The sequence below is a fragment of the Furipterus horrens genome, unplaced genomic scaffold, assembly GCF_987537825.1.
Source record: "Furipterus horrens unplaced genomic scaffold, mFurHor1.1.pri manual_scaffold_3, whole genome shotgun sequence".
NCBI lineage: Eukaryota > Metazoa > Chordata > Mammalia > Chiroptera > Furipteridae > Furipterus > Furipterus horrens.
Genome location: NW_028327173.1, coordinates 136,665,688 through 136,692,206, shown reverse-complemented (window position 1 = coordinate 136,692,206; position 26,519 = coordinate 136,665,688). Strand labels below are relative to the sequence as shown.

Sequence of the window (26,519 nt, the reverse complement as noted above, 5' to 3'; positions counted from 1 at the left end):
TGTGGAGGACCTAGCCTCAGCTCCAACCAGACGCTAGGGCCACTGTGTTCTGAACTGTAGCACTCCAACTGTAGGTTGGAGAATGTGGCTTCTAATCTACAACCTGCTACTCAGATTGTAAAATGTCAAAGCAAGAAGAGCTGTAAGAGATCACCCAAACCACATCCAATTTCCCAAGGAGGACACTGGGCCCCAGAGAGGTGAAGAAACTTGCCCAAAGTTATACAGCTTGTCTTGTGAAGCAGATTCAGAACACTGACTCTTTATGATTCACTGTTCCTTGACAAATACAGTCCATAAAGTGCTTAGAGATCATTAGAAGGCACCCCAAAAAGGTAAAGCTGCATTTTCCTGGAAGCCCCTGAATATACAAACCCTTTTGGTGTTGCATTATTTGGCTACAAGGACAAGCCTGGAGTTGGTTTTGCCTTCAGTTTAACCCCAGGACTGCCAAGAGGCTGGAGGAAGGAGCTTTGACTGCTACCTGCCATCAGGCCCCAGCCAGATCTGAGAGACTGAAGCCAGGGACAATAAGGGGTGACAAGGAAATCCTGTCATAATTCGAAGGACTAGGGAGCATGGCCAAGTTCCTGGAACTTCAGCAAGGCAATTATGGCTGAATGAAAACTAGGATGGGCAGGGCTGGGATACCTGAGGTGGCAAAACTGGGTAAGAAAAGGGACTGAGCCAGCCATCTAAATGACTTCAACTGGGGTATCCTGTTACTTCACACAAAATACCTCCTCAATCGCAAATAGGTACCTTAACCCTTGACTGCCTAAACCCGATGAACTTTCTCCCAGTTCCCGTTCATGTAAAGAGAATGTCACCACCATTCCTACTCTTGTTTTCTTTTAACCCTCCCAAGACCCTTTCCGGTCTCTTTTTCTTATGCCTTGGGTTCCTTTTACTCACATCCAACTGTTTTCCACCCTATCTCCCGATCTTAATTCCACCCATCTCATTCGGCTTCTCCCGTTCCTCCCGCCCGACTACCCGTTCCTTCCCGCCAAATCTTCGGTCTTCCCCCAGCCCCCAGGTGCCTTTGGTAATTCCGCAGTTGACCGCAGGCGTCTCAGATAAAGTGGATCCAGCCCTGCGGCTCCGGCGTCCCGCCACGGCCTGGGTGCTCAGGCCCACGTAGAGCATAGTCACGGCCTCCGTTATTGTCCCAGAACTCCTGACCGGTCACGCGGTAGCGCAAGGCGAAAAGCAGGGCGCCCCCAATGGGCGGTGCGGGAAGACGGAAAGCGAAACGGTCGGCACGCAGCGGGGGCGGGGCCGGACCGGCGTAGGCGGCGGGCGCCTCGCGTTGGCTCCGCCAGCCGTCGGCGCTCCAGCGCACGCTCACGCGCTTCTCGTAGGCCAGGTCCAGCACGCGCGCGCTCCCGGCCACGCCCAGCGGGCCCGCCTCGGCGCGTTCTAGGCAGATGCGCTGCGACTGTAAACGGGCGGCAAAGCCGGGTTCGCTGGCAGGATCCAGGGCGGCCCGCGCCTCCTGGGGACGAAAGAGGGAGAGGGAAGACGGAGCTCCGTAGACAAAAAAGCGCAGACAGGGGGCGAGGTCAAGGCACGGAATTAGATCAATCCGAGCCCGAACCCAGGGTCAGGTTCGGGATGTCAAGAGTGCGGCCCAGCTGCGAAACTAGCCTGGAGCCCCTCGCCAAGAGGAAAGTGCAAGACCAAACCCGGGGCTGAGGGTGAAGATGGGTATTCCTTGATAAATTCACATCCCCACGCCCGCGCCGCGGCAGGGATGGGGAGGTCCCGGGGGAGGGGTGTGCCTCTGCCTCCTACCTGGAGGCCGTGGGCGCGGGGCTGGCAGGGCGCGAAGTGGCGGAGGGCGTCCCTCTGCAGCTGGACCTGCACGTGGCGAGGCACCCGGGGTAGCTCTCCCGGGCGGAAGCGGCGCACGGCGGCGAGCTCCAGCCCCAACGCGTCGGCGAAACGCACTCTCTTGCGGGTGTCGGGGCTGCGGCTCCGGGACGCCCGGGCTCCGCCGCCTCCGGCGGGTGCTGAACGAGCCCGGCGTCCCCGACTCGAAGTGTGAGCGCGAGACCGGGCCCCGAGGCGCGTCCCGCCTTCTCGTGGCTCCTCCTCCGGCTCCTCCTCGAGGCTGGGCCGCTGGCTGCGGTAGTAGGCGCGCTCCGTCAGTGCGGCTATGAAGCTCAGGTTGCGGGGGATATCGGTGCGGGGGGGCCGCTCGTGAGACATGGCACCCCCAGCCCCGCAGGGCCCGCCCGCAGCGCTGCCGGGTTGCCCTGCCTCCCAATGGCCAACCCGCCCGGCATCCACAAAGAAGCCGCCGAGCCTGCTTTTGCCGATCCTCGGGGTTGCGTCCTCTCCTTGCAGTCAGTCACCTCCAAGATCCTCCACCTCCCGTAGTTCTGCCTTGGTTCCGTGACTACCTTTCCCTCCCTTTGGCTGTCAGCTCCCAGGATATTAGACGATCAGCTGTCTTTTGAGCTGTCTGCTCTGATCTTGCGCTCAGCCACACACCCCCTCGGGTCTCTAGGCGTTAGCGGCCCTGGCCCCCGCCCACAACCCTCTGACAGGTGGCTCCCTATCAGTTTTTGCTGCTGCTGCGGCTGCGGCTGCTGCTGCTGCACCAATGGGCGGGGACTCCACCCTTTCGGTCCTGAGTGAGACCACTGCCATTTTTTTTTAAACGGCCTCAACTTTTCTGATAGAGTTAACGCAGGATGTAAAGAGTAACGTTTCCTTTTCTTGCTGCGGAAGGTACAAAACGCTCAGTGTGTGACTTTCTTAAGGGCTTACCTCTTTTCTAAACCCTAGGCTCCAGGTTTGGGAGCAGGGTGGCGGTGGGTGCAAAGAAAGGAACGTCATGAAAACTTGGTAGAGTCCAAACTAGAAGCTGAAGTGTGCTCACAGCAGTGGGTGGCCATTGGAAAGAGCTCTGAACTGAGAGTTGTGGAAAGATAGAGCTTCTGGTCCCACCTCTGGTACTATTTAGCTGCATGACCTTGAGCAAGGCACTTCTCTATCTCACTTTTCTCATCTGTAAAAAAGTGGATTAGAATTCTGATCTCTAACAGGACTGTAAGCCCTTTGATGACAGAGGCTGTCGCTGATTCATAGTCAGTTTCATCACATAGTAGGCTCTCAAATTACTGAATGAATAAGCACACCCCTCTCCTGGAGCTGGGACTGTAGGGTTCTAGTTCCAGTGGGAGGTTCCAAGAAGGGCACAGAACTGGCGTTTTTCTTCATTTTTTTCTGTTAGTGAAAAAAGGATTTGGAATTTTGTTTAGTTTTTTTCCTAACTTACCTACTGATCTTATATAGTACTTACAATGTGCTAGGTATGGTTATAAGAGTTTAAAAACATTAACTCATAGTACAGCCATCATAGGAGCAGAGAGTATTATTATGGATGGCTATTTTACAAATGAGAAAAATTGATAGAAGGTCTAGGACTCTTGTCCAGGATCACATAGATAATAACCGGGGAGCTTGGATTAGAACCTCGGCAGTCTGGCTCTAGAGTACACTCTCTTATCTACTTGATTATATAAGATTAAAACATTTAATGGTAATATAGTTAACATCTTTATTGCAATGAGGGCCTTAGAATGGAAATGGAATCTCTAAATTTAAAAGACCAGGAGAGTTAACTGTAACATCACAAGTGACTAAATTGGAAATAAACAGTGAGATATATGCTATCTTAATATTGTACAATTCATTCCTGTTTACATTTACTCCAGCAATACTGTTTTATTAACCACAGCAATGCTATTTAGCCAGACTAATTTTAAAAGTGATACTGATTTTTCTTTTCTTTTTTTTTTTAAATTTTATTTTTAGAGAGAGGGGAAGGGAGAGAGAAAGAAAGGGAGAGAAACATCAATGTGTGGTTGCCTCTCACACACAACCACCTGGGGACCTGGCCTGCAACCCAGGCATGTGCCCTGACTGGGAATTCAACCAGAGACTCTTTGGTTCTCAGGCCAGCACTCAATCCACTGAGCTACACCAGCCAGGGCTGAACTTTATTTTCTTATTTAATATATATGTAGAGTATTCCCTTACTTATCGTGGGTATTATGTTCTAGACCCTCCCCGTGATAGGTGAAAATCCACGAAGTAGGAACCTTACATTTATTTTAGTATTTATATATATTTTAAGGCTTTATAAACCCCACACACTTATAAACCGTTCCCCGTCCCTTATTAACCTTATAGCAAAAAATCTGCGATAAATTATTAAATATACCCTGGCTGCTGTGGCTCAGTGGATTGAGTGTTGGCCAATGAGCCAAGTGTCGCTGGTTCAATTCCCAGTCGGGGCACATGACTAGTTTGCACGTCAGGTCCCCAGTTGAGGGGCGCGAGTGAGAGGCAACCACACAGTGATGTTTCTCTCCCGCTCTTTCTCCTTTCCCCTCACTCTACAAATAAATAAATAAATAAATTAATTAATTAAAAAAACATTAAATATAATATTTTTAAAAATCCTGTGATACAGTGAGGCCACGATAAGTGAACTGCGATATAGAGAGGGACTACTGTATATAAATCCATGGATATAATCTTTTCATATTTTGGTGTAAAATAATTTTCACTAATTTGTTTTACAGTCAACCAGTTTAAAACTGTCTTTCTTGCTCTGGTGAAATATATCATTAATGGTATAGATAATGTTCAAGGTTAGCTTGCATGGCCTGAGGTTTTCTGGTGAAAGCTCTCTTGCCTTATCTACAGTTTGAGCTTCCATTTCTTGGCTGTGTGGTGTTAGTTTGAGAAGATTCTTGAGGTACAGAGCTTTGGACCCCATATAATTTGTATTGGTCCAGTAGCTCTGTTCTCCTGGCTGCTCAGACTGACATTGAACCTTTATTCCAAATAAACCTTTGTTTCATAACCAGCCACCGCAGTTATTTTCAAACATCTGACTGGGCCTGCTCAATAAGTAGCCAGAGGCATTGAGTGATTCATTCAGTCAACATTTACTGAGGATCTATTAGTCCTTGAGGACATAAAAGTGAATAAAATTCAGTTCCTGCTCTCAAAGAGCTTATAAATAAATGGGCAGCAGACAGAAATATTATTTGGACCCTGAGACTTAAAAGTGTTTTCATATCAAGCAAATGACTTAGAAGAAATCAGGATTGCAAATGAACTAGACTATGTTATTCTCAAAAGAAGGAAGAAATCTTGCTGGTAGCAACCAGAATGATCAATCCAAGAGCAAAGAAGAAATGAGGGTGGTTGAAAGAATAAGCTTTGCATTTGGAATACAGGGGAAAACTGAGTTTGTACTTCTAAATGGCATGGATTCCATTTGGACTTGTAAATGGCATAATAACAGTATTGATGACCTGAAGTGAAGAGGGACCTCAAAGGAATACAGTGTTAAGACAAGCTTTTAAGTCAGGATTAGATTGAGTCCCAGCTTCTCAGTATGTGGCTTTGGGCAAATTACTTAACTTCTCCAAGCCTCACTTTTCTTATCCATCGAATGAGGATAAAACAAAATAAGGATTGGTGAGAATAAAATATCACACAAGAAAGCACTTAGCACCTAGTAAGTGTTCAAAATGTTAGTTATTACTATTATTGTTAGTTATTACTATTACTGTTACAGAAAAGACCTCACTTGTCCAGTGGCCATAAGGGTAGATGGGAAGACCAAGGTTTGGACTAAAGGTAGAAGTAAATGGAACAGCAGGAAAGGAGAATTGGATTACCTCCTTCTGGCCTTTGGTTGGAGATCTCTCCAAATGGAGCTGGAGGAAGTGCCAGCTGCAAGAGGGGGTGGGTCCATCAGGATGCCAGAGAGCTGTGGTCAGACAGCTTCACATCCTGTAAACTGCCCTGTATAAATGTACAACCATGTATAAATAATAGACATACATAACTATGCATATACATGTAATCTGAAGGATAAGCATCAACCTTGATTGGCAATCTCCAGGAAGGAAGAAGGAATTGTGGGAGGGGCACAGGGAGGAAGATTGAGGGCTTGTATTTTTTTTTCTCTATTCCTCTACACTGTTTGACTTTTTCATACTGAAAATGACTTCATGTGTTGGGTAAAAAGAATTTAAAAAGAAAGCCAATCAGATTACAAAAAGAAGAAAGAAGATGAAAAGTTACCTGCAGAAATTGCTTGTGATCCAAGTCCTGGCTCCCTGATGCCTAGCTAAAGCTCCAGCCTACAAGAGACCACTGGGTGAAAGGTCCTGGAGAAAAGAGGAAGTGAAATGTGTGGTGTCCATGTGCTGTCTGCCAGTCCCACAGGGTGAGGCACCTGGCAGGCAGTTCCCACTGGTGTGGGAGCTGCTTCTCATTTCCAGGCACCCACTCCAAGGCCTGAAAATTCAATAAGTGCGTGGAACATCACAGACCTTCTGCAAATGCTGAATTTGCTCCAAGGTTTGCTGAGGCCCAGGCGGCTTCTCTGGGAGTCCCCAGGGTCAGGAGCCCAGCCCAGCCCAGCCCAGCCCAGCCCAGCCCAGCCCTTGGTGCTCTCTCCGCCCTTTTCTTCTGGGCCTCTAGCAGCTCTCTCTCCTCCCGAGTTGTGTGGAGTTGTGTCCGTTCCCTAGCCTTTGTCCCAGCCCCGCCCCTTTCTCTGGACGCATCTCTGGGCCCCATCATCACCAAGCGCCAGGCCCTCCCTCCGGCCCCCCCCTTTCTCCTCCCTCCCGCCCCCCCTTTCTCCTCCCTCCTTCCTTCCCTCCCTTCCTCCCTCTCCCTCCCTCCCTCCCAGCTCCTGCGCCAGGAAGCGGCCTGGATCCCGGCAGCAGGCCTGACCCGTGAGATCCCTAACCTGGCAGGGGGGAGGGATTGGAGACAGGCTAAGGGTGGGGGTGAGGGAGGAGCTGGGCCTTTGGGCTGCACTGGGGGGAGCCGGGAGTAGAGATGGTGTCGGCAGGAAGCCCTTGGCCCTGGGTTTTCCGGGAGGACAGTCATTAAACATGGATTCGGCCACACAGCTGGTAGAGCGTTGGGGGCAGGGGCTCAGTCCTGGGAGCTGCAACCCCAGCCTTTCTCAGGCCAGACCCTGATCCCTGTTCCCCGCCTGCCTAGCTCTGATACCTTCCTCCCCTTCCCAGGGCTCCACGCTGGCCAGGAGGATGAAAGGCCCCAGCTGGGGGCTCCTTGCCACCAGCGCTGGGTCCTAAGAGCTGCCATCCAGGCTGGGTGAGTGTGCCCCTCCTTCTCTGTCCCTGGCAACCCTTTGCTTCCCCCACCTTTCCCTTCAGCCCCTGTCTCCTCCCCCATCTTGTACCTCTGCTAGCATCTTCGCATCTTACCTCTGGGGAGGTCCTAAGCCTGTTCTCTAGCCAAAAGGTGTGTACTGTGTAGAGGGGGTTTATAGGGGGTGCCATAGAACTGTTGTCTTTTTATGGGAAAAATTTAAAGTAGTTTTAAATTAAATTTGCTTGTTTACATTTAGTTCAGCATATTATGAATTTAGTGGCCCGCCCCTCATAGCCTCACCATAATTTAATTTCCTTGTTTTTGCCTCTCCCTGCCCAGTGGTCTCTGCGCATTCCTTCCCTCCTCCCTCCCTGTCTCATTGGGTTGGCCAAACCCAAAATGCCCCATTCTGGGTCCCTGACCATATATATTCATGCCAGTCTTTCATCCTTGACTGTTACAGCCGCCCGGATGGCGACCCCAGCCTCGGCCCCAGACACACGGGCACTAGTGGCAGACTTTGTAGGCTATAAGCTGAGGCAGAAGGGTTATGTTTGTGGAGCCGGCCCTGGGGAGGGCCCAGCAGCTGACCCACTGCACCAAGCCATGCGGGCAGCTGGAGATGAGTTTGAGACCCGCTTCCGTCGCACCTTCTCTGACCTGGCAGCTCAGCTGCATGTGACTCCGGGCTCAGCCCAGCAGCGCTTCACCCAGGTCTCTGATGAACTCTTCCAAGGGGGTCCCAACTGGGGCCGCCTTGTGGCCTTCTTTGTCTTTGGAGCTGCTCTGTGTGCTGAGAGTGTCAACAAGGAGATGGAGCCACTTGTGGGACAAGTGCAGGAGTGGATGGTGGCCTACCTGGAGACGCGGCTGGCAGACTGGATCCACAGCAGTGGGGGCTGGGTAAGGAGCTTCTCAATTGCTGCTCTGCACATCCCTCTGCAAAGCTGGTCTCCAGAGGAAAGGGAGGCTCTGGCTGAGAATGAATGAGGCTTGGGGGCTGAGACTCACTATTTGGGTGGAATCAGATGCCCTCACTATGGGCATCACACTGGACTCTGCACTCCAGGGCTGCCATGCAGTCATCACTGGATGGGCTCATGTTCTAAAGCAGAGGTCAGAATCCACAGTACCCATGGGAGTGCCAGCAGGGAAATGGCATCCAGTAATCAGGAACATTTTACACTTGAGTATGTGGCCTGGGGACAGGAATCAGGGATGGGTGGTGGTCAGGCAAGTCTTAGCAAAGGATGCCAGTTCTGAGCAGAATTTCTGGCCAATGAAAAGATGGGATTCACTTGAGGTAGGGAAGGCAATTGAGCCAGGTGCTCATGGGGGATGAGAGGGGTTTACAGCCAGTAGTGGCCAGAGAGGGGCTGAGTTTGGGATAGTGCTTGCAATGGATGGTACTGGAACACCTTTCCTCTTTTCTCTACTCCTTCCTCTCCTGATATCCCTTTCTCCTTTCTCTCCTACTTCCCTTCTCTCCCACAGGCGGAGTTCACAGCTCTGTACGGGGACGGGGCCCTGGAGGAGGCTCGGCGCCTGCGGGAGGGGAACTGGGCTTCAGTGAGGACAGTGCTGACGGGGGCCGTGGCATTGGGGGCCCTGGTAACAGTAGGGGCCTTTTTTGCTAGCAAGTGAGAAAGTCCAAGGCCAAGTGGGGTTTGGTGTGGCTGGGGGACAGGCAAGCAGGAACAGAACAGAGAAATGCCCTTGAAAGAAGTGGGGTGAATGGATTGGTATGGACCAGGGATGGAAGGGTCAGGATAGTGTGTGAGGTAGTTGACTGTGCCAGGCAGGCAGTTGGAAGAGTGAACTGGAGACCTTGGGGAATGTATTTGGAAAGTCGGGGCCAGGAGATGAGAGTCATTCCAGGGTTAGGGGGAGGTGGGAGGGATCATGCCTGTAGGTATAGGCACAGGAAACTAGCTGGAGCTCCATTTGCAGCCCTGAAGAAGGTGGACTTGCATAAGGGATTGGCGTCTCCATTAGATGAGTGGGATTTGGGGAAAACACAGAAGGCACATGCTTTTGAATGGTAGCTCGGATTCTCAGGTGATAGGGAGAGGGGGCTGTGACAGTGGGCTGCTTGGACATGTGTGTGCATGTGCACACGTCCTCATGTGCATGCTGGGCTGCTTGTCTAATCTGGTGGCAGTGGGATTCTTTAAAGAGAAAACATTCCCTCTTGCAGTGGCAAGAACAAGGGGCAGTTCTCTGTCTCCCTCCCAGCCCCCACCCTACCTCCCTCCTCCGCTTGTCCTGGTGCCTCAAGGCTAAGGGAGAAACACTGTATCCAGATGAGGGTTTTGGGCACTTCTCTACAGAAAGTTATTGGCAGGGTTTTGGAGAGAATAGTTCTGTAGCTGGCCTTGTTCCTTCGTGGTCCCCCTTCCTTGTGCATCAAGCACTTGCTGCTGCCTCCTGGGCTCTGACAGAAAGGCAGGGCTATGGAACCTGCAGCGGTAGAAGCTTTGGTAGCTGGACTTGCCTGCTGCCTTCCTCTCCCGCTGGAGCACACTGGTGCCTAAAGTGTTCCCCATCTCTGGGACCTTCTGTACCCAAACTTAAACTCTAAATTGGAGCTCTAATTAATTTTCCTTCCGAGTGTAGATGTAAATGCTGATCTAGAACACAGTCTGGGTCCTGCACTATGTCTCAGTGAGACTGTTGATGCCTTGAGAGGAACATTCCAGCTCTGAACCCCATGGGTGTGAGGGTGATATGTACTCCATGACTGGCCTGTTCCATGTGTTGGGCTTTGGTGCTGCTTTATCAAGAGCCAGGTGTATGGGTTCTAGAGTACCTGCCATGATCTGGAAGCATTTATATTTTCTTTGAAGCCACGCTGTTTGCATGGGTGTTACTTGTCTGTACCTCAGAGTCTGTGAATGTTAACCTTAGAGCTCACAGTCCTCTAGAACAGATTCTGATTATAGCTTTTTCTTTTGAGAAAGAAATGAGTTCACTCCAAATGCATGCCCTGAGCCAGACCTCACTGCTGCACTTTCTAAGGTGCTAGAATTGCTGCTCTCCAATGCTGACTTCTTCAGACACAGTGCTCTAGAACCCTACCCCTAATCTGAGCACTGATCAGCGTAGTTAGACCATGGTTGACTCTTCTTGGAGATTTTTCACTTGGTCCCAGAAGGTGGCAACATAGTTGTACTCACTAGAACGTGGGACCTAAATTGGCCTCAGGTGTTTAGCCCAGACTTTTGTGCTTGAGAGAGGGCTGCACTTTTTAATGGTTTTATGGGGGAGGTGGTAGGCTGCATGTGCCACTTGGTCTGTCATGAGTATGCTTATACTAGAAACTCAGAGCTGCTCCGTGGCAGGCAGTTGGGGTGGGAGTGGGGGGGGGGTCTCTGACTTGCTCAGGACAAACTAGGCCAGTGGTTTTCAAACTACTTGGCAGATCCCGAGTTTCCTAGGGGTTGCCTCAGGAGTCCTAGGGGGAGATGAAGGTGAAGGGGGCGTGCTGAGCAGGCTGGGCTACTTGCCCTCAAATAAAACAGCTCTCCTTGTAGCTGTCTTATATATCGGGGTTCAGGGTAAGATTTTATTTGCATTAAGGGGTTTGCTGCTGAAAAAAGTTGGAAAACCACTGACTAGACCATCAGCTCCAAATTGGAGCCTGCACTCTCCCAGGTTTGGGGCAGACTCATCACCCTACCCTCTACCACAGGACGCCTATCCCTGTTAGCTCTTCTGGGGGCCTTTAGCAAACAGGGGCAACAGGGACCATAGTTACTGAAATGCCCTGCTCTGAGGCCTTCATACCTGGGTGAAAGAAGAGGCTATTTTCTGAAAGTGTAAGGAGCTTGGTCTGGATTCCCAGAAGCATAGCTTAGATGGGACCACAGTGGGCTGTTTTGAACTATCCTGCCCTTCTTAGCTTGAGGGGCAATGGAAACCCCCAAGACTCTTCTGTCAGGGAAAAGTAGAGACTCTTCTAGAGCCATATAGTTCCTTGGGATAAGCTCTTGGCCAGGAAGGCTGAGTATGGCTCCCAATTTTTAAAACCATTTCATTAAAAAAAAAAAAATAAGTAAATCAAATTGCCAGTTTTCAGAGATTTAGTAGGTATAGGTGGAGAGGGTGTTTCTTTCTCTCCAGATCCCAAAGGGACAATAGGGACTTGCTTAGGCCAAGGAAGGAGCAGAAGTAGGGCAACTGGGTCCTGCGATTATTAAGCCCACTCCCCACTTATTCTAGGGCATACACTATTTTACTTTTTTAAATCATAAAATGGCGGGAGAACAGATTTGGTTAGTTTAGAAGAAAAGAAAAAGCTCTATAAATATAAATATATATTCCTGTATTTTTATTTAATAATTTATAAATACCAAGTTCATTTGACTTTTATTTTTGTGTAATATGTAATGGTCGTATTAAAAATAAATAAATAAAGCCCAGAAGTTTAATGAGAAGTACTGAGCAGGGTTTGTGACTTCTACACTGTATAGCCTGGGGTCAGGACATTTCTTGATCCAATCATCTCTTCATGCATTTGTTAACGGCAAGAATTAGGGTAATAAAGATTTTGGAAAGTGCTGAGATTAAAAAAAGAAAATCAGAATTGTTTCTCTATCCTCCCACCTCGGCCCAATATCCAAAGCCAAGAACATCTCTGCGAGCCCAAGCCTTAATAGGGTGAGTGTATATGGTACTTTGGGATGGCCACAAAGAAAAACCAAAAGAAAACCTACCAAAAATCTGTGTGATGATCAAGTCCCCAGTTGTGGTTCAGCCTCTAATCAGAAGTGTGATAATGAGCATATCTCCCCAAGACACTCTGCTGCCTACTTCAGACTTAAAATAAGTCTGGCAAAAATGTAGTCGCAGCTTCCTTTCCCGGTTCCCTGAGACATTTAATGCCAACTGCTAAGTTGGATGGAAACTACAGGAATTATTCAGTCTTATCCTTCTGTACTTCTAGTCTAGGACCACATCAAAATCATGTCTGACAGAGATAGTGATCCTAATTTTAAATTGCAATCAGGAATTCTCTAGCCTTTCTATAATCCAGTGCAATAAAATGACATTTAGGTTTATGTGTTAAATTGTAGTGAGAAATATACTGCTTAGAGGAAGCCAGGGTTGCATTTCCATTCTGTAGAAAAATCTACAGGGTAAGCCATCTTAAAATCCAACAGTGGCTTGGTGAACATGTCACTAGAGGAAAGGGGAATTAGATGCTCTTAATAGTTAATATCAGGCTATGCTAGCTAATGCATTTATCTCCACTGCAGCTTTATTGGTTTAATGGTTGATGGATATTTGCCAAAAGGCATTTACAACATCTTACTAGAATACTCAAAAGACAAAACGGGGGCATCGGGGGAAAAAAGAAACTTGGGAAAACTGTAATAGCACAATCAATAAAATATACTTAAAAAAAAAAACATAGGAAAATACAGATTTTAAAGTAGGAAAAATTGAAATATTACAGTACATACAATGAAAGCAAAAGAAAATTAATGCACAGAAGGACTTCTATAAGCAGTTTTCCCAAATACTAAAGTTTGGCTATGAATTCAGTTCTGAGCATCTTGGCAGCTAAAGCAAATTAGGAAACATAATGAGAGTCACATTCCTCTTAGGATTTGTAAAAGCCTATCAGTTCCTAAGATGGGCAAAAGGTTTTGTGGCTCTTGCGAGAAGACACTGAGTGATACAGAGGACACTACCATCTATAATAACAGCAAATATGTTGAGTTTTGCACCACTGTTCCTTATAGAAACACCAAGTGGGGATTCAGTAGGTCGTAAGCTTGTGCTATCAGGCCCAGCACAATTTAGCTCAGATATGCTCTATGTTGCTACAGTTTAATATAGGGCTAAATTGTAGTCTCTCTAAATGGACAGGTGCATTGTTTATTCTTCAGACAGTTTTCTGTAAATGTTATTTCTCCAAATGGCACTTTTGATAAAAGTAAGAGTTACATTTTTAGCAAATTGATGGATTGTAGATATTCTGTGTTATTACTCAAGACCAGATCCTTTGAAAACTTTAAAAGCTGCCTTAAATGTGGACACAGGCAAAATATAAGTAACAATATTTTTTAAATCAAAAAACATAATATAATGAAATGGTATGTAGTTCTACATTCATTCATTTTGCAGTAAACATTCAAGCATCTTCTGTGTGCTAAGCACAGTTGTAGACACTGAGTTAAAGAAGTGAACAAACAGACACAGATTTCTGCCTTCATGTTACTTACGTTATTAAATTCTAGTAAAAGAAATAACTAAATTTCATAGTATTCACTAACATTTCATACATTTCATATTAGGTGACAAATGCTATGAAGAAAAATAATTCATTAGGGCAGGATTGGAAGATGTACATATGTATAGATTTCAATGTTTGATAGAGTGGTCAGGGAAGGCCTCATTTCTAAGGTGACTTTTGAGTAAAGTCTTGAAAAATGAAATTGGAAAAATATTTTTATTGATACTGAAAGATGTTCCTGTATCTGATGAGATAAAAAAGAAAATAGATTAGAAAATAATATACACAGTAAGATCCCCAAAATAAATAAATAAACATCTTTATGCATGGCTCTATATTTTTGTGTTGAAAATTGCAGGAAGGGTATGAGGTATGTATCAAAATATCGTAGTGATTATCTCTGGATGGTGGGTTTTATGGGTGATTTTGCTTTATTCTCTTTGCTGTCACTGTTTTCTGATTTTTTGATAAGGAATACATATTTCTGGTATAGTATATTAAAACATGTTTTTCAAGTACAAAGTTTTTAAAAAGTTAACCAAGCATAATGAAAATCAAGCAACAGAGGTTACTTCTCATTTAAATGGCCACCCAACCTCCATACAAGGACAGACCCTAGGGAATTAAAGTAGGGAGGGCCAGAATTTGATTAGAAAGAATTGCAGTCTACTCCAAAACAGAATGAATAAATGGGCTTCAAGGTTCTATATCAGCACTGTTCAATGTGAATATAAAGCAAGCCACATATATAGTTTTACATTTTAAAGTAACCTCATTAAAAGGCAAATAAATAAACCAGGTATAACTAATTTTATTTATTTTAAAGATTTCATTATTTTTAGAGAGAGAGGAAGGGAGGGAGAAAGAGAGGGAGAGAAACATCAATGGGTGGTTGCCCCCAACCAAGGGACCCGGTCTGCAACCCAGGCGTATACCCTGACTGGGAATCAAACCGGCGACCCTTTGGTCTGCAGGCCAGTCCGCAATCCACTGAGCCACACCAGTCAGGGCAAAACTAATTTTAATATTTTATTTAAGCCAGTATATAAAAACTATTATAATTCAACCTGTAATTAATATTAAACAATTAAGTTATTTTACAGTCTCTTTTTCGTACTAAGTCACTGAAATCTGGTATATATTTGATACTTGCGGTACATATTTTGGATTACTTCTGTTTCAAGTGCTTAACCATATGTGACTACCATATTAAAGAGTGCAGTTCTAGATTATAGAGAATTATTGTAGTTGGTAAAAATTTCAAAGCAGGAGTCAAAAATAGGCATGGAATTACCAAGAAGCCAAACATTTATGTTTAGTGGGAAAACTTTTACCTTCTGAACAAAACTGGAGATGCCCTTATCCATTTTATTGATTTAATTATTTTCTTAACTGCACTGAGCATTCATTTCTGTTAACACCTTTTTCCTTCTATGGCACATGACTGAGTGTTGGTTTTCCCAAATTTCCACAGCTCTCTGTTGATAAGTTATCACTGAAGGAAAATTATACTCATATGGGTGAACCTCATATCATTATGTACTAATTTTTAAAAAATTCCCAGACGGAAACATCACTTTGATGTTCTCTATGCATCAGTAATAGGCAAAATATTAAATCAGATTATTACAGAGGATGATTCACTCAGTTACCACTTATTGAGCATACAATAACAGGCAATAGGCAAATATCAGTAAGATGGTGTCCATGCCTTCTAATAGGGAAGTATGTTTACAAGTCACCATTCAAACATCTTAAATGTGTTTGTAAAAGTAATCATGCTTATTAGAGTAAGTTTGTAAGTTGGAGTTGTTTTTTAATTTTAAATAAAAATAACATATGATATGGAAAAAGGGTGGAACATAGAAAATTATAAATAAGATCAATCTTAATCTACTACCCAGAGAGAAACCACCACATTTTGGCATATCTTTTCCCCATCTTTTATTTGTGCTTATATTTTATGATCATACTGTATATATAATGTTGTATACTACAATTGGGATTACCATTATATTGCAAGCATTTTTCTTTATCATTAAAAAATGCTGAAGGCAAAATTTTTAAGTACAGTAAAAAGTGACTATATAAAAATACATCTATATTTGTACAATAATTTTCCTGAAAGTGCCCGCTCAGACGTTCAAGTTGTTTACATTTTTTCACTTCAATGAATATTTTAATTCTCAAATGTTTTTCCAGTTTTTAGATTATTTCTTTAGAACAGATGATAAGAACTACAATTATTCAGTTAAGAATTTCAATATTAAAAGCTTTAGGTACATATTGCCAAAGAAAAGACTAGTGGTTCTTATTCCTTTTCCCCCACAATGTCCAAGTTGTTTTTTTTTATTAAGATATAATTGTTTTAATCATTCTTTATATAAAATTTTACATTCTTTTTCAGACTAACAAAATTTTTTGCATGTTATCACACACGATGTATAAACCTTTTAATAGGTGCATAATCTTTGGATGTAATTGTAGTTTCCCTAACTAAACATTCGTCTGTTATTGGAACTTAGTTTTTTTCTTTCCAATTTCAGCATCATACATAATGTAAGTTTTGTGTTTTAAAACAGACCTTACAGTAGTTTTGATCAATCTGAGCGTTGAAAGCTGGCTTTGCATTTCCTGCTCACTTCTAATTCGTTCCATGACTTAAGCAACTTACTTCACTTTGTCCTCATCCCTAAAAAAAGCTTATGGTTTTAGAAATACTTCATAGGGTTGTTGTGAGAATGCAATGAGATAATATAGTAAGGAGGCTAGAATAGTGCCTGTTTCAAAATCAAATGCTCAACAAAATTAGGATTCAAGGCATTTTTTAAAGAATCATATTTGCTTTAACTGGTTTGCTTAAATTAAACTACGTTCCAATAAAATAGCCAAATCTTGATTAGGCTAAGTACAGTAGAAAGATTTTCCTGCCCTGACCAGTGTGGCTCAGTTGATTGGGCAGCTTTCCTTAAAGCTCAAGGTTGACGGTTCAATTCTAGTCATGCTTTGCGGTTCTGTCCCAGGTCAGGGCACGAAGGAGAGGCAAACAATTGATGTTTCTCTCCTCTTTCTCCCTTCCCCTCTCTAAAAATAAATATATCTTTTTTTAAAGAAATGTTTTTCCCAATGAACTCACAACCTTTTAGAGCTTGTCTTCCATGTTCAACTTAGTTCTCCCGGACTACTAAAGCTGAGATGGCTGATGGAAGTAATTTTCAATGAAATTTTAAGCAAGTGTGACTCTGCTCCAAGTTCTCCTGTTACTGAAGTAAGGATTTGTGAGAAAAAATGAAGGTGAAAGGAGAAGAGGGGGGTATACTGATGTGAGAAACGCTCACAATAAAAACTGGGACACAGGACTTGAGCAGTAAAATGAGGCCTTTATTCACGAGTCTGCAGAGCCGGGCGCACCCTCACAGCCAGGAGAATGTGCGCGCCAAGTAGACAAAGGAAACTGGTTTTATAGTCTTAGCTTCCCCACCCTGAAATTGCCACCCTAAAGTGATTATCTTCCTTGCCCTAAAGTGAGAGCGATTAGCTTCCCCGCCCTAACGCAATTAGCTCCCCTTCCCCTCTCCTTCTTCCCCGTTTCTCCATTACTGGTTACTCTGGAGTTACAATTTAACACTGTTATCTAAATGCCCCTTCTGTGGTTTGTAGATATGCCAGTGCTGTCAGCTCCCTTCTCAGAGACCCTCTAATTACATTTGCCCTTAAGACCCTTTAATTACATTTGCCCTTTGTTACTAATGACTTTTTACTGGTTTGGGAGTCACTATGTCCTTGTTTCTAACACTGAGAAGCTTTTGGATTTGGAAATAGGTATTTCCTCTATTCCAAATTCCTCTGCTCCACCCATGAACATCCTGTTGGGGTTAACTGTTTGGTTGGACTCTTGTTAATCTGGCTCTTAAACCACAGCTTGGTTTAGCTACAAACATTCTTCTTGCAGATTTAGCACCACCGTTCCCTCCTTTTTAATTAATGCATAGAGTCACTACTAAACTATGGCAACCCTGCCTTCCAGGAGTAGGTTTCATTGGTATCTCAGAGTATGACAGTGTGGTGGGAGCCAGACCAGAGAAATTCCTCTGGGGTCTACAAGAGGGTTTGGGGGCTGGGAAAGCACTGAAGATGAAGGGTGGTACCCTGGTCCCCAATCAATGCATCTTTCAGTCAGCAAACATTATTGGACACTTAACTATGTCTAGGTCCATTGACCCACAGCGGAGATAAAAATATAAATAGGATCCAGCCTCTTAACCTCCAAGCCCTCACAACCTAGTTAGGAAACGCAGCACTGACTGATGAAGCACACAGTGAAGTAGGCCCACTTGTCATGAGAGAGGAAGGGAGGCTAGTGGAAGGCTTCTCAGGAGAGGTGATGCTGAAGTTTGCGAGGTCTTGTTGAAGAGGGACAGCTTGTACAAAGGCACTGATGGGTGCAGGTACACCCAAAGGAATGAGGAATGTGGAAATAACGTTTGTGAAGTAGCCTAATCCTGAGGTCTCTCAGCCACAGTAAGGAGTTTTGAGGCTACCTGGACAGGAAACTCAGTCTGGGAGTGGTGCGGACTGAAAGGGCAACATTGGAAGCTGAGAGACCCATTAGGGAACTGTAGCAAACAGTGCAAGCAAGAAAAGGAACACGCTGAAACTGGGGCATGTGCAGAGAGCTTGGAAACATAGGCCTCTGCAGGAAGAACAGATAGGATTTGTGCCTGTGTGAGAAAAGCTCACAATAAAAACCGGAACACAGGACTTGAGCAGCAAAGTGAGGCGTTTATTCACGAGTCTACAAAGTCGGGCCTACCACCAGCCAGGAGAATGTGTTCGCAAAGTAGACAAAGAAAACTGGTTTTTTACTATTAGCTCCCCCTCCTTTCTCCTTCTCTCCCGTTTCTCCATTACTGGTTAATCTGGGTTCACAATCTAAAGTGATTAACTACTTAATTCAGGGTGTGATTAACTAAGGGCAATCTAGTTAAAGAACTATCTCCAACTTATTTGCAAAGTTATCTAGCTACATCTTCCCGTTTCTGTGTTTGGTGACAACAATCTTCGTCATTTTGATCCCAGAGATAATTGTGACCAGCTGCGGAATGTCATTTCCTTGCCCCTTTTCCTCGATTCATCTATTAATTATCTCCTACTGGTTTGAGAGTCACTGGCTTGCTTCTTTATCCCTAACACCTGGTAGCTCTGGAATGAGGATTCCTCCCTGCTTTCTGGTTTGGGAGACCTGGTGGACGGTAGTACCAATAACTTGAATGGGAAAAGTAAGCTCCTTCCCAGGGAGCTCCATTCAGAACCCTCCATTTCTAGCAACATACCATCTACTGGCTTTTTGGTCAGGAGACAAATTTCCAGAAACCGCCACTATGTTTCCGGCTTGTGCCTTCCAATAGCTCACCAGTTGGCAATGAGTATTACCAAGATGGCGGCCACTTTAAGACTAGTCACGTGACCACGGTTTTCCCCAGCAGTAAGCCCGACAGGCTGTTCGGGGGCAAGGTTCAACTGTCACAAAACGGATGTCAGTCCTTCATGAGCCAATCGACATCTGAGACTGGGTCAGTGCGTCAAGGCAATCGGAAGACTGGTCTAGTCAGTGACCAATCACGAACGTGATATACTTCGTGCACCCGCCCATATACGGGAGAAGTCGGAATGTCGTCACAGCGTGGCGGTATTGTTACCTAAGGACTGGAGGGGAGGTGGGACGTGTGTTGATTGACAGACCGACTTCACCTACCGGGATTTAAGAATTTGGCGCAATACCCCCGCCTTGGGGGAGGGGTCTTACTTGATTGCCAAGTAATATTCCCCAATGGAGCCGTAGCTCATGGTGACGGGCAGGCTGCTTGACTAATGAGTCGTCGGCGTGGCCCGCGCAACTCTCCAATCGCTGGGCGGCGGGCCCCAGTCTGAGCGGCGATGGCGGCGGCGGCGGCGGCGGCAGCGGCAGCGGGGGCTGCGGGCGGTCGGGGCTCCGGGCCGGGGCGGCGGCGCCATCTTGTGCCCGGGGCCGGTGGGGAGGCCGGGGAGGGGGCCCCGGGGGGCGCAGGGGACTACGGGAACGGCCTGGAGTCTGAGGAACTGGAGCCTGAGGAGCTGCTGCTGGAGCCCGAGCCGGAGCCCGAGCCTGAAGAGGAGCCGTCCCGGCCCCGCGCCCCACCGGGAGCCTCGGGCCCTGGGCCTGGCTCAGGAGTCCCCGGCAGCCAGGAGGAGGAGGAAGAGTCGGGACTGGTCGAGGGTGACCCGGGGGACGGCGCCATTGAAGACCCGGTGAGGGAAGGAGGGCGAACGAGCTGGCCGGCAACCGGTCGGGTCACGGGAGGCCCTGATCTCAAGCTAGCGGGAGGCAGGCGGGGGTGCGGGTGGGCGGGGAATAACGTGGCTGGGGCCGGGCCCGGATCCTCGATCGCCAGAAGAGGCCCAGCCGAGTTGATTCGGGCATCATGGGTGTCTAGTGTTATTCTACAGAAGGTAGTTCGCGTTTTTTGTTTTTTGTTCTTTTCATAATGATCCTCGCGTGAGGTGAGGGAGATGTCTGAGCATGTCTGGGGCCGCGCGCGTGCGAGTGCGGGGCAGAGCCCCTGCGGTGGTTCCTCTTAAGCTCTCCTCCATACCTCCCCCACTCATTGTAGGAGCTGGAAGCGATCAAAGCTCGAGTCAGGGAGATGGAGGAAGAAGCTGAGAAGCTAAAGGAGCTACAAAACGAGGTAGAGAAACAGATGAATATGAGTCCACCTCCAGGCAATGGTGAGTAACTGGCGGTTGCTCGCGGAACCAGGGTCCTCGGATTGGAAGGGTTGTGGGAGCACGGGTCATACGGGATTAGATGCCGGACCTTGAAGCTGCTTGTCTGAGCAGTTACTGTTCTGGTGCCGCGGTCATAGTCCATTGTGTATTCCTCTGACCTTTGTGAGACACAGCAGTGTTTTGGTGATGTAGTCTCGTGCCTGCCTTTGTCCGTGTTAAAAATTATTTCTCTTTGTTCTTAGTCTACCTCTATTCTTTATGGAGGTTGCCACTTGGCATTTGACCTTCAAGTCAAATAGTTCTTCCTTAAGTTGAAGACCCTTTAGTTAGGAGTTCTGAGAGAAACTGCCCAACTGCAGAGGCTTCCCCTTTAATCTAGAAATGTCAAGTTTCAACCCACTTAATTTTGTTCACTTTCAAATAATTTCAACTAAAACTATTCAGTAGGGACTTTATCAGGGGATTGGAAGGGATTCCTGTACTGTTTTTTTAAGAAGAATGTATTAATCTGTTTCTTAATTTGTCTTACTATTTAGTGAGCACCTACTGTGTGCTATACACCCATCTAAGTAACGGTGATTGTTTTTTAATTTTTTTCCCAAGCTGGCCCAGTGATCATGTCTATTGAGGAGAAGATGGAGGCCGATGCCCGTTCCATCTATGTTGGCAATGTATGTACTAGGGCCTAGATCAGGGTGGGTGGTAGCTCTTATTTTGAGGACTTATTTAATAGGAGTCTTGAAAGGACATCTCCAGGATAGGTGATGGATTTAGGGCGTGGTGAAAGATAATGGCAATCAGCAGAGACTCTGGGGTTGGAAAGAAAAGAGATTAGTTTATTAGAGAACCAGATTTAATCTGCCTTAGTCTATATGCATGGCCTAGCCCAAAGTCTAAGCAGGGTATCTGTTGAGTTGGGAATTTGTCCAGTACATTTGAAGTGTACCCCCATACACACCTCATACATACCCCCACAGGTGGACTATGGTGCAACAGCAGAAGAGCTGGAAGCACACTTTCATGGCTGTGGTTCAGTTAACCGTGTTACCATACTCTGTGACAAATTTAGTGGCCATCCCAAAGGGTAAGTATGGAGGCAAGTTGAGGTCATTTTAATCACAGTTTAAAAATATATTATTTTGTATTGAGCATCTAGTTAATTTGCTGTTAAATGGTCTTTGTCTTTTTTTTTTTTTTTAAAGTATATTTTATTGATTATGTTGTTACAGTAGTTCCAATTTTTTCCCCTTTACTCCCCTCCACCCAGTATCTCCCTCCCCCAGCATCCCCCCCCAAGTCCATACCCATGGTTCGTAAAAAATAACTATCCCTCCCTCTCAGATATTAAGACCCTTTGTAATCTTGTAAAGGACAATGGGCGAAGGTCTCAAGCTCCTCTAGCTGCTTCAAGCTGGACATGGTCGTCGTCCTACCTACCCTTGGGTCCAGAAATCCCTAATAACAGTGGGGGTGTGGAGGGGAGGGTGGCCTTCCCACATGGGGAAGGATTGTGCAGACTCCAGGTCAGTTGGCTGTCTCCGGACAACGGCGTGCTTGGTTTAGCAGGCTGGCATCCTTGTTGTGTTCTGGGGGCAACAGATTTGGCAAAAAGGGTTAAAAAGCATCATTCAATCCATAACTACTAGGTGGCAAAAGGCAGGGATTAATTTTTCAATGTTCCACATTAGGAGAAAAAAAAAAAAAGGGCTTCTTTGGAGGAAGGTGTGCTAGGCACATCTCTCCTGTCCAAAACCCTTTTGCCCATTTTATTTAGTTTGGGCTGAGGGAAATAGTTTATGTTTCCCCCCTCTAATGGTCTTTGTCTTTTAAGATAAGGCATTAACATTGATATACAGGGGTGGGCAAAAGTCAGTTTACAGTGGGTTGTATGGAAAAACATAATACAGGAATAAACCGTACTCCATGTACTTAAAACTGTAAACCTACTTTTGGTCACCGCTGTGTATCAGGGGTTGCATATAAAATGCTTTCAGAGACCAGACAAAACAAAGATGAGATCTAGATGTGGATGGGATCATGAACTAAAAGGGTTCTGTTTGACCGTAGCTGGTTCCGCCACATGGAAATTCAGGCCCTATATATCCTATCTTACGATTTTCCGAGAGTAGCTGGAAATTTTGATTAAAATTTTTCATTAAAATTTTTTTGACCAATAATTTAAAATGTGAACACATTGTACCCAAACAAAGCATGCCTGCAAGTTGGGTTTGACCTATGAACTACTGTTTGCAATCTCAGATTGCTAAAATAACACTTTTTCCAGGTTTGCATATATAGAGTTCTCAGACAAAGAGTCAGTGAGGACTTCCCTGGCCTTAGATGAGTCCTTATTTAGAGGAAGACAGATCAAGGTAAGCTCCATGCTCATTGCTCTTTTGGTACCATGTAAATTCTCCAGGTTGAGTAAAGCCGTGTTGTACATCCCTCACTCTCAGGTGATCCCAAAACGAACCAACAGACCAGGCATCAGCACAACAGACCGAGGTTTCCCACGAGCCCGATACCGTGCCCGGACCACTAACTACAACAGTTCCCGATCTCGATTCTACAGTGGTTTTAACAGCAGGCCCCGGGGTCGCGTCTACAGGTCAGGATAGATGGGCTGCTCCTCTCCCCCGCCTCCCATGAGCCCTGTATGCTTCCTTCTCCTGGTCTGAGGAACCTCCCTCCCTAACCCTCCCCTTGGTCTCCAGGGAATTGGTCTCCTGCCTGTGCAGGGTGAGGAAGGTAGTTGCAGGCCAGGAGGCCAGTCTCGACATCTTTTTCTGGAGCAGGAATTTGGTGATAAGGGCTGGATCTCTCTACTCTGTTCTGAGAGATGCTTCTTCCCCAGCCTTATTTTCCTTGAGAATTGGTGGCAGTGAATGTGTTTACACCGAAGGTCTGGAAGAACAGGGCCTCAGAACAGTGAAAGTACTGCTTGGACATTTTTACTTCTAGATTAGGGAAGGGCTGACTTTGGATGTCCGTTGGAAGAATACCAGAGGCTAGCTGATCATCCTCATGAGGCATGTGGGAGGATATTGAGATAATTTACTCTTGAACTGAGCCAGTCTTTTGCAAGGTTACTTTTCTCACTAAGCCTAGTGTCATGTTATTGCTTTGCTTTACTTCTGACTTTTTCATTTCAATAGGTAAGTTAGGCATATAGACCTGGGGGTTTTTTATAACATTTACCTGTTTGCTCCCAGGAGTTAGGATCTGTTGGTGAGGGCCTAGGATTTAAGAACTGTGGAGAATTGAAAACTGGATACACAATGAGTCCTTTTTCCTGCCCCTTGATCTCAGATGTACTTCTCTATTGCCACTATTTGGAGAAGTATTTTGTTAATTCCCTCTTCCCATTTGCCAGCTGTGTCATTGTTTCTGGGATTGTGGGGTTAGTTTTAGGACACTTGGAAACTTCTTTCCCCATTCCCTTCACAGTAACTGGGGCAAGGGCCCATGGGGAGGGGCTTGTATTGAACCATCTACTGATCAAGTTAACACCTAACTCTCCTTCTTTCTTCCAGGGGCCGGGCTAGAGCGACTTCATGGTATTCCCCTTACTAAAAAAAGTGTGTATTAGGAGGAGAGAGAGGAAAAAAAGAGGAAAGAAGGAAAAAAAAAAGAATTAAAAAAAAAAAAAAAGAAAAACAGAAGATGACCTTGATGGAAAAAAATATTAAAAAAAAAAAAAAAAAGATATACTGTGGAAGGGGGGAGAATCCCATAACTAACTGCTGAGGAGGGGCCTGCTTTGGGGAGTAGGGGAAGGCCCAGGGAGAGGGGCAGGGGGCTGCTCATTCACTCTGGGGATTCGCCATGGACTCTACTCGACTGTGCAAGCTGCTCCCTGTTTCCTTGTCCCACTTCACCCCCTTGGGGGCTGCTCAAGGGTAGGTGGGCGTGGATGGTAGGAGGGTTTTTGTTTTTGTTTTTGTTTTTTACCCAGGGCTCTGGAAGGACACCAAACTGTTCTGCTTGTTACCTTCCCTCCATCTTCTCCCTCACTTTCACAGTACCCTCCTGCCTGCTCCTGTCCTGCCAGGTCAACCACCCACCCCATCCCCACCCCTCTTTTCTGGCTCCCTGTTCCTCCAGATTGCCTGGTGATCTATTTTGTTTCCTTTTGTGTTTCTTTTTCTGTTTTGAGTGTCTTTCTTTGCAGGTTTCTGTAGCCGGAAGATCTCCGTTCCGCTCCCAGCGGCTCCAGTGTAAATTCCCCTTCCCCCTGGGGGAATGCACTACCTTGTTTTGGGGGGTTTGGGGGCGTTTTTTGTTTTTCAGTTTTATTTTTTCTTTGCCTTCCCCCCCCCCCCTTTTATTTGGAGGGAACGGGAGGAAGTGGGCAAAGGGAGGTGGGAGGTGGATTTTGTTTATTTTTTTAGCTCATTTCCAGCGGGTGGGAGTTTTTTAAAAATATGTGTCATGAATAAAGTTGTTTTTGAAAATAAAAATTGTTTGGCCTTTTGAGTGTAAGGATTATTTATGTATCTTCCTGTTCTCTCTTAGATCCCAGGTGGCTGTTAATTCTCCTTTGTGGAAGTGCTGGTGTTGTGGAAGGGAAGTTCTCACGAATTAAGGAGTAGGAGTTAAAATTACAACTATCAGCAACAGTACGTGTTTATAGTTGAGGATGATGGGTTTTCTGGATAGCAAGTAGCCCTGCCCTGATTAACATTTGAGAGGTAAATTATATGAGCCTGGGAAAGGAAAAGAAGGGCCAGATTAGAGTGATCTAATATCACTTGTGTCTGTGCTTCTGATAAAATTTAGGTGCAAATGAATTATCCACACCAGCAGCACTAGATTCTTAGATTGGGGTCTGGGTAGCCTTTCTTATCTTCTTTACCCCAAACAAAGTAGGCTCAAGGAAAAAAATAGCATTTAGCTAACAGACAGTTGCAAAGCTTATATTGTCTTAGCCAAGCAGTGACCACATAATATCACCTAACTTATTTTGGATCAGTCCATTAACAAGAATTTCAAAACTGGCTTTCATTGTCTTAGTATCCTTAAATTTAGTAGTTTAGTTACTTGATCATATTAATGACCTAATTTCTCCAGTTTATTTTCTAATGTCACATCAGTCCTAAAATCCTTGGATGCTATAATCACCTCCATGCAAGTCTTCATAGATTTTTCCATTACTTACAGTTTCAAATATTTAAACATGCCGTTTGCTCATATTCCCAAGATATTTTATTAATGGTTGCCTCCTACCTTGATTCTCTCTTTAATAATCTTTAAAATGGCTCTTTTATGTCCATGAATCCTTAACTCATCTCTTAAATGGCTTTGTGTTCTGAATTCTCAAGTCAGTAGTTGACCACTTATAGTGATCATTTATTGTATTACCTATTTGTGATTTGTTAGGCCTTTGGGGGTCTGTCTTCAACTAGATTCAAGTAAAATAGTGCCTTGTAACCTGAGTGGAGATTTCTGCAGAAGTTGATGAGTGAGAGGCTGGATAAAGTGTTACTTTTTACTAGAATAAACATCCCAAGTGGCTTGGTGCTGTTAATGCTGGGAAGGTCTCATCTATCCACCAGGGGGCACTAAATGGCTGTCAAAAATTTCTATAAATTTGTTGGCTCTTGGAGGATGAATGCTAGAAATGCCCCTATGCTGCAGAACTAAGGCCTTTTCCACCTTGATCCTGATTAAATTTCCTTACCATATCCATTAGTTTTACTTCCTTTTCAAGTATTGCTCATGCTGTTTCTCAAAGCCTGCTATGCCCAGCCCATCTATTCTATCATTCATATAAACCAAGTGCTACAGTTGAGAAACCTTGATTTCTTGGAATGAATCAAGAGTCCTGTCTCTATGATGGTTTTAAAATAATTACATATCGGTTTCCCCACTAGACTACAAGCTACTTGAGGGCATGGACTGTGCCTTTGTATGAGCTCATAGAGCCTGCCACTTAGCAGATGCTCAGAAGATGTTAAGCATGGGTCCCTTTATCCAGGATGAGCTGGTTTCTGTCCTTACAGGAATCAGGTTTCCTACCTTACCTGGTCTCCTTTTTCTCTGTAGTATCCTCAATGATTTTAGAGGAAGTGGCAGAGAAAAAGTTGCTTTCCATGGGAAAGATTGGTTTTCTGTCAAGTCATTCCTGATAAACTCCCTCCTAAGCAAGGACTAGAAATGATCCCAGTCTTATTGGGATTCTGTAGGAGGGAAGTGTCTTCAAGGAAGAGAGATTGGGGAGCCTGTCTATTACAAGATTTCCTCTGTGATGAGGGTTTGAGTCAGAGCCTTAGTGGGACTCCAGGTGATAGAAAATGAGCAAAAACAACCCAGTGCTTTTCCAGGCAGGAGCTGCTCAACTTGAAAG

At 45.5% G+C, this 26,519-nt stretch overlaps 2 protein-coding genes across 4 annotated transcripts; one reads left to right on the top strand and one right to left on the bottom strand.

Moving 5' to 3' along the window:
• Window positions 1-229: 229 nt before the first annotated feature.
• On the bottom strand, window positions 230-2,595 carry PPP1R3E (protein phosphatase 1 regulatory subunit 3E). Its single transcript, XM_090270261.1, has 2 exons — window positions 1,798-2,595; window positions 230-1,498 (listed from the first exon to the last, which is right to left on the bottom strand). Exons 1-2 carry the CDS (start codon window positions 2,212-2,214, stop codon window positions 1,076-1,078), a joined length of 840 nt encoding a protein of 279 aa, XP_090126387.1. The 5' UTR covers window positions 2,215-2,595; the 3' UTR covers window positions 230-1,075.
• A 4,112-nt stretch (window positions 2,596-6,707) lies between these two features.
• On the top strand, window positions 6,708-24,649 carry PABPN1 (poly(A) binding protein nuclear 1). Of its 3 annotated transcripts, XM_090270258.1 has the most exons (10): window positions 6,708-6,779; window positions 7,080-7,167; window positions 7,631-8,070; window positions 8,662-8,778; window positions 20,059-20,173; window positions 20,777-20,844; window positions 21,151-21,257; window positions 22,458-22,545; window positions 22,630-22,781; window positions 23,707-24,649. In XM_090270258.1, the coding sequence occupies exons 3-10, from the start codon at window positions 7,639-7,641 to the stop codon at window positions 23,744-23,746; spliced, it is 1,119 nt and encodes a 372-aa protein (XP_090126384.1). In that variant the 5' UTR covers window positions 6,708-6,779; window positions 7,080-7,167; window positions 7,631-7,638; the 3' UTR covers window positions 23,747-24,649. The 3 variants fall into 3 exon arrangements, with proteins under 3 accessions (XP_090126384.1, XP_090126382.1, XP_090126383.1); XM_090270256.1 differs by lacking the exons at window positions 6,708-6,779; window positions 7,080-7,167; window positions 7,631-8,070; window positions 8,662-8,778 and adding an exon at window positions 19,331-19,696; XM_090270257.1 differs by lacking the exons at window positions 6,708-6,779; window positions 7,080-7,167; window positions 7,631-8,070; window positions 8,662-8,778; window positions 23,707-24,649 and adding an exon at window positions 19,331-19,696 and having other exon boundaries at window positions 22,630-22,791.
• The last annotated feature ends 1,870 nt before the right edge of the window (window positions 24,650-26,519 follow it).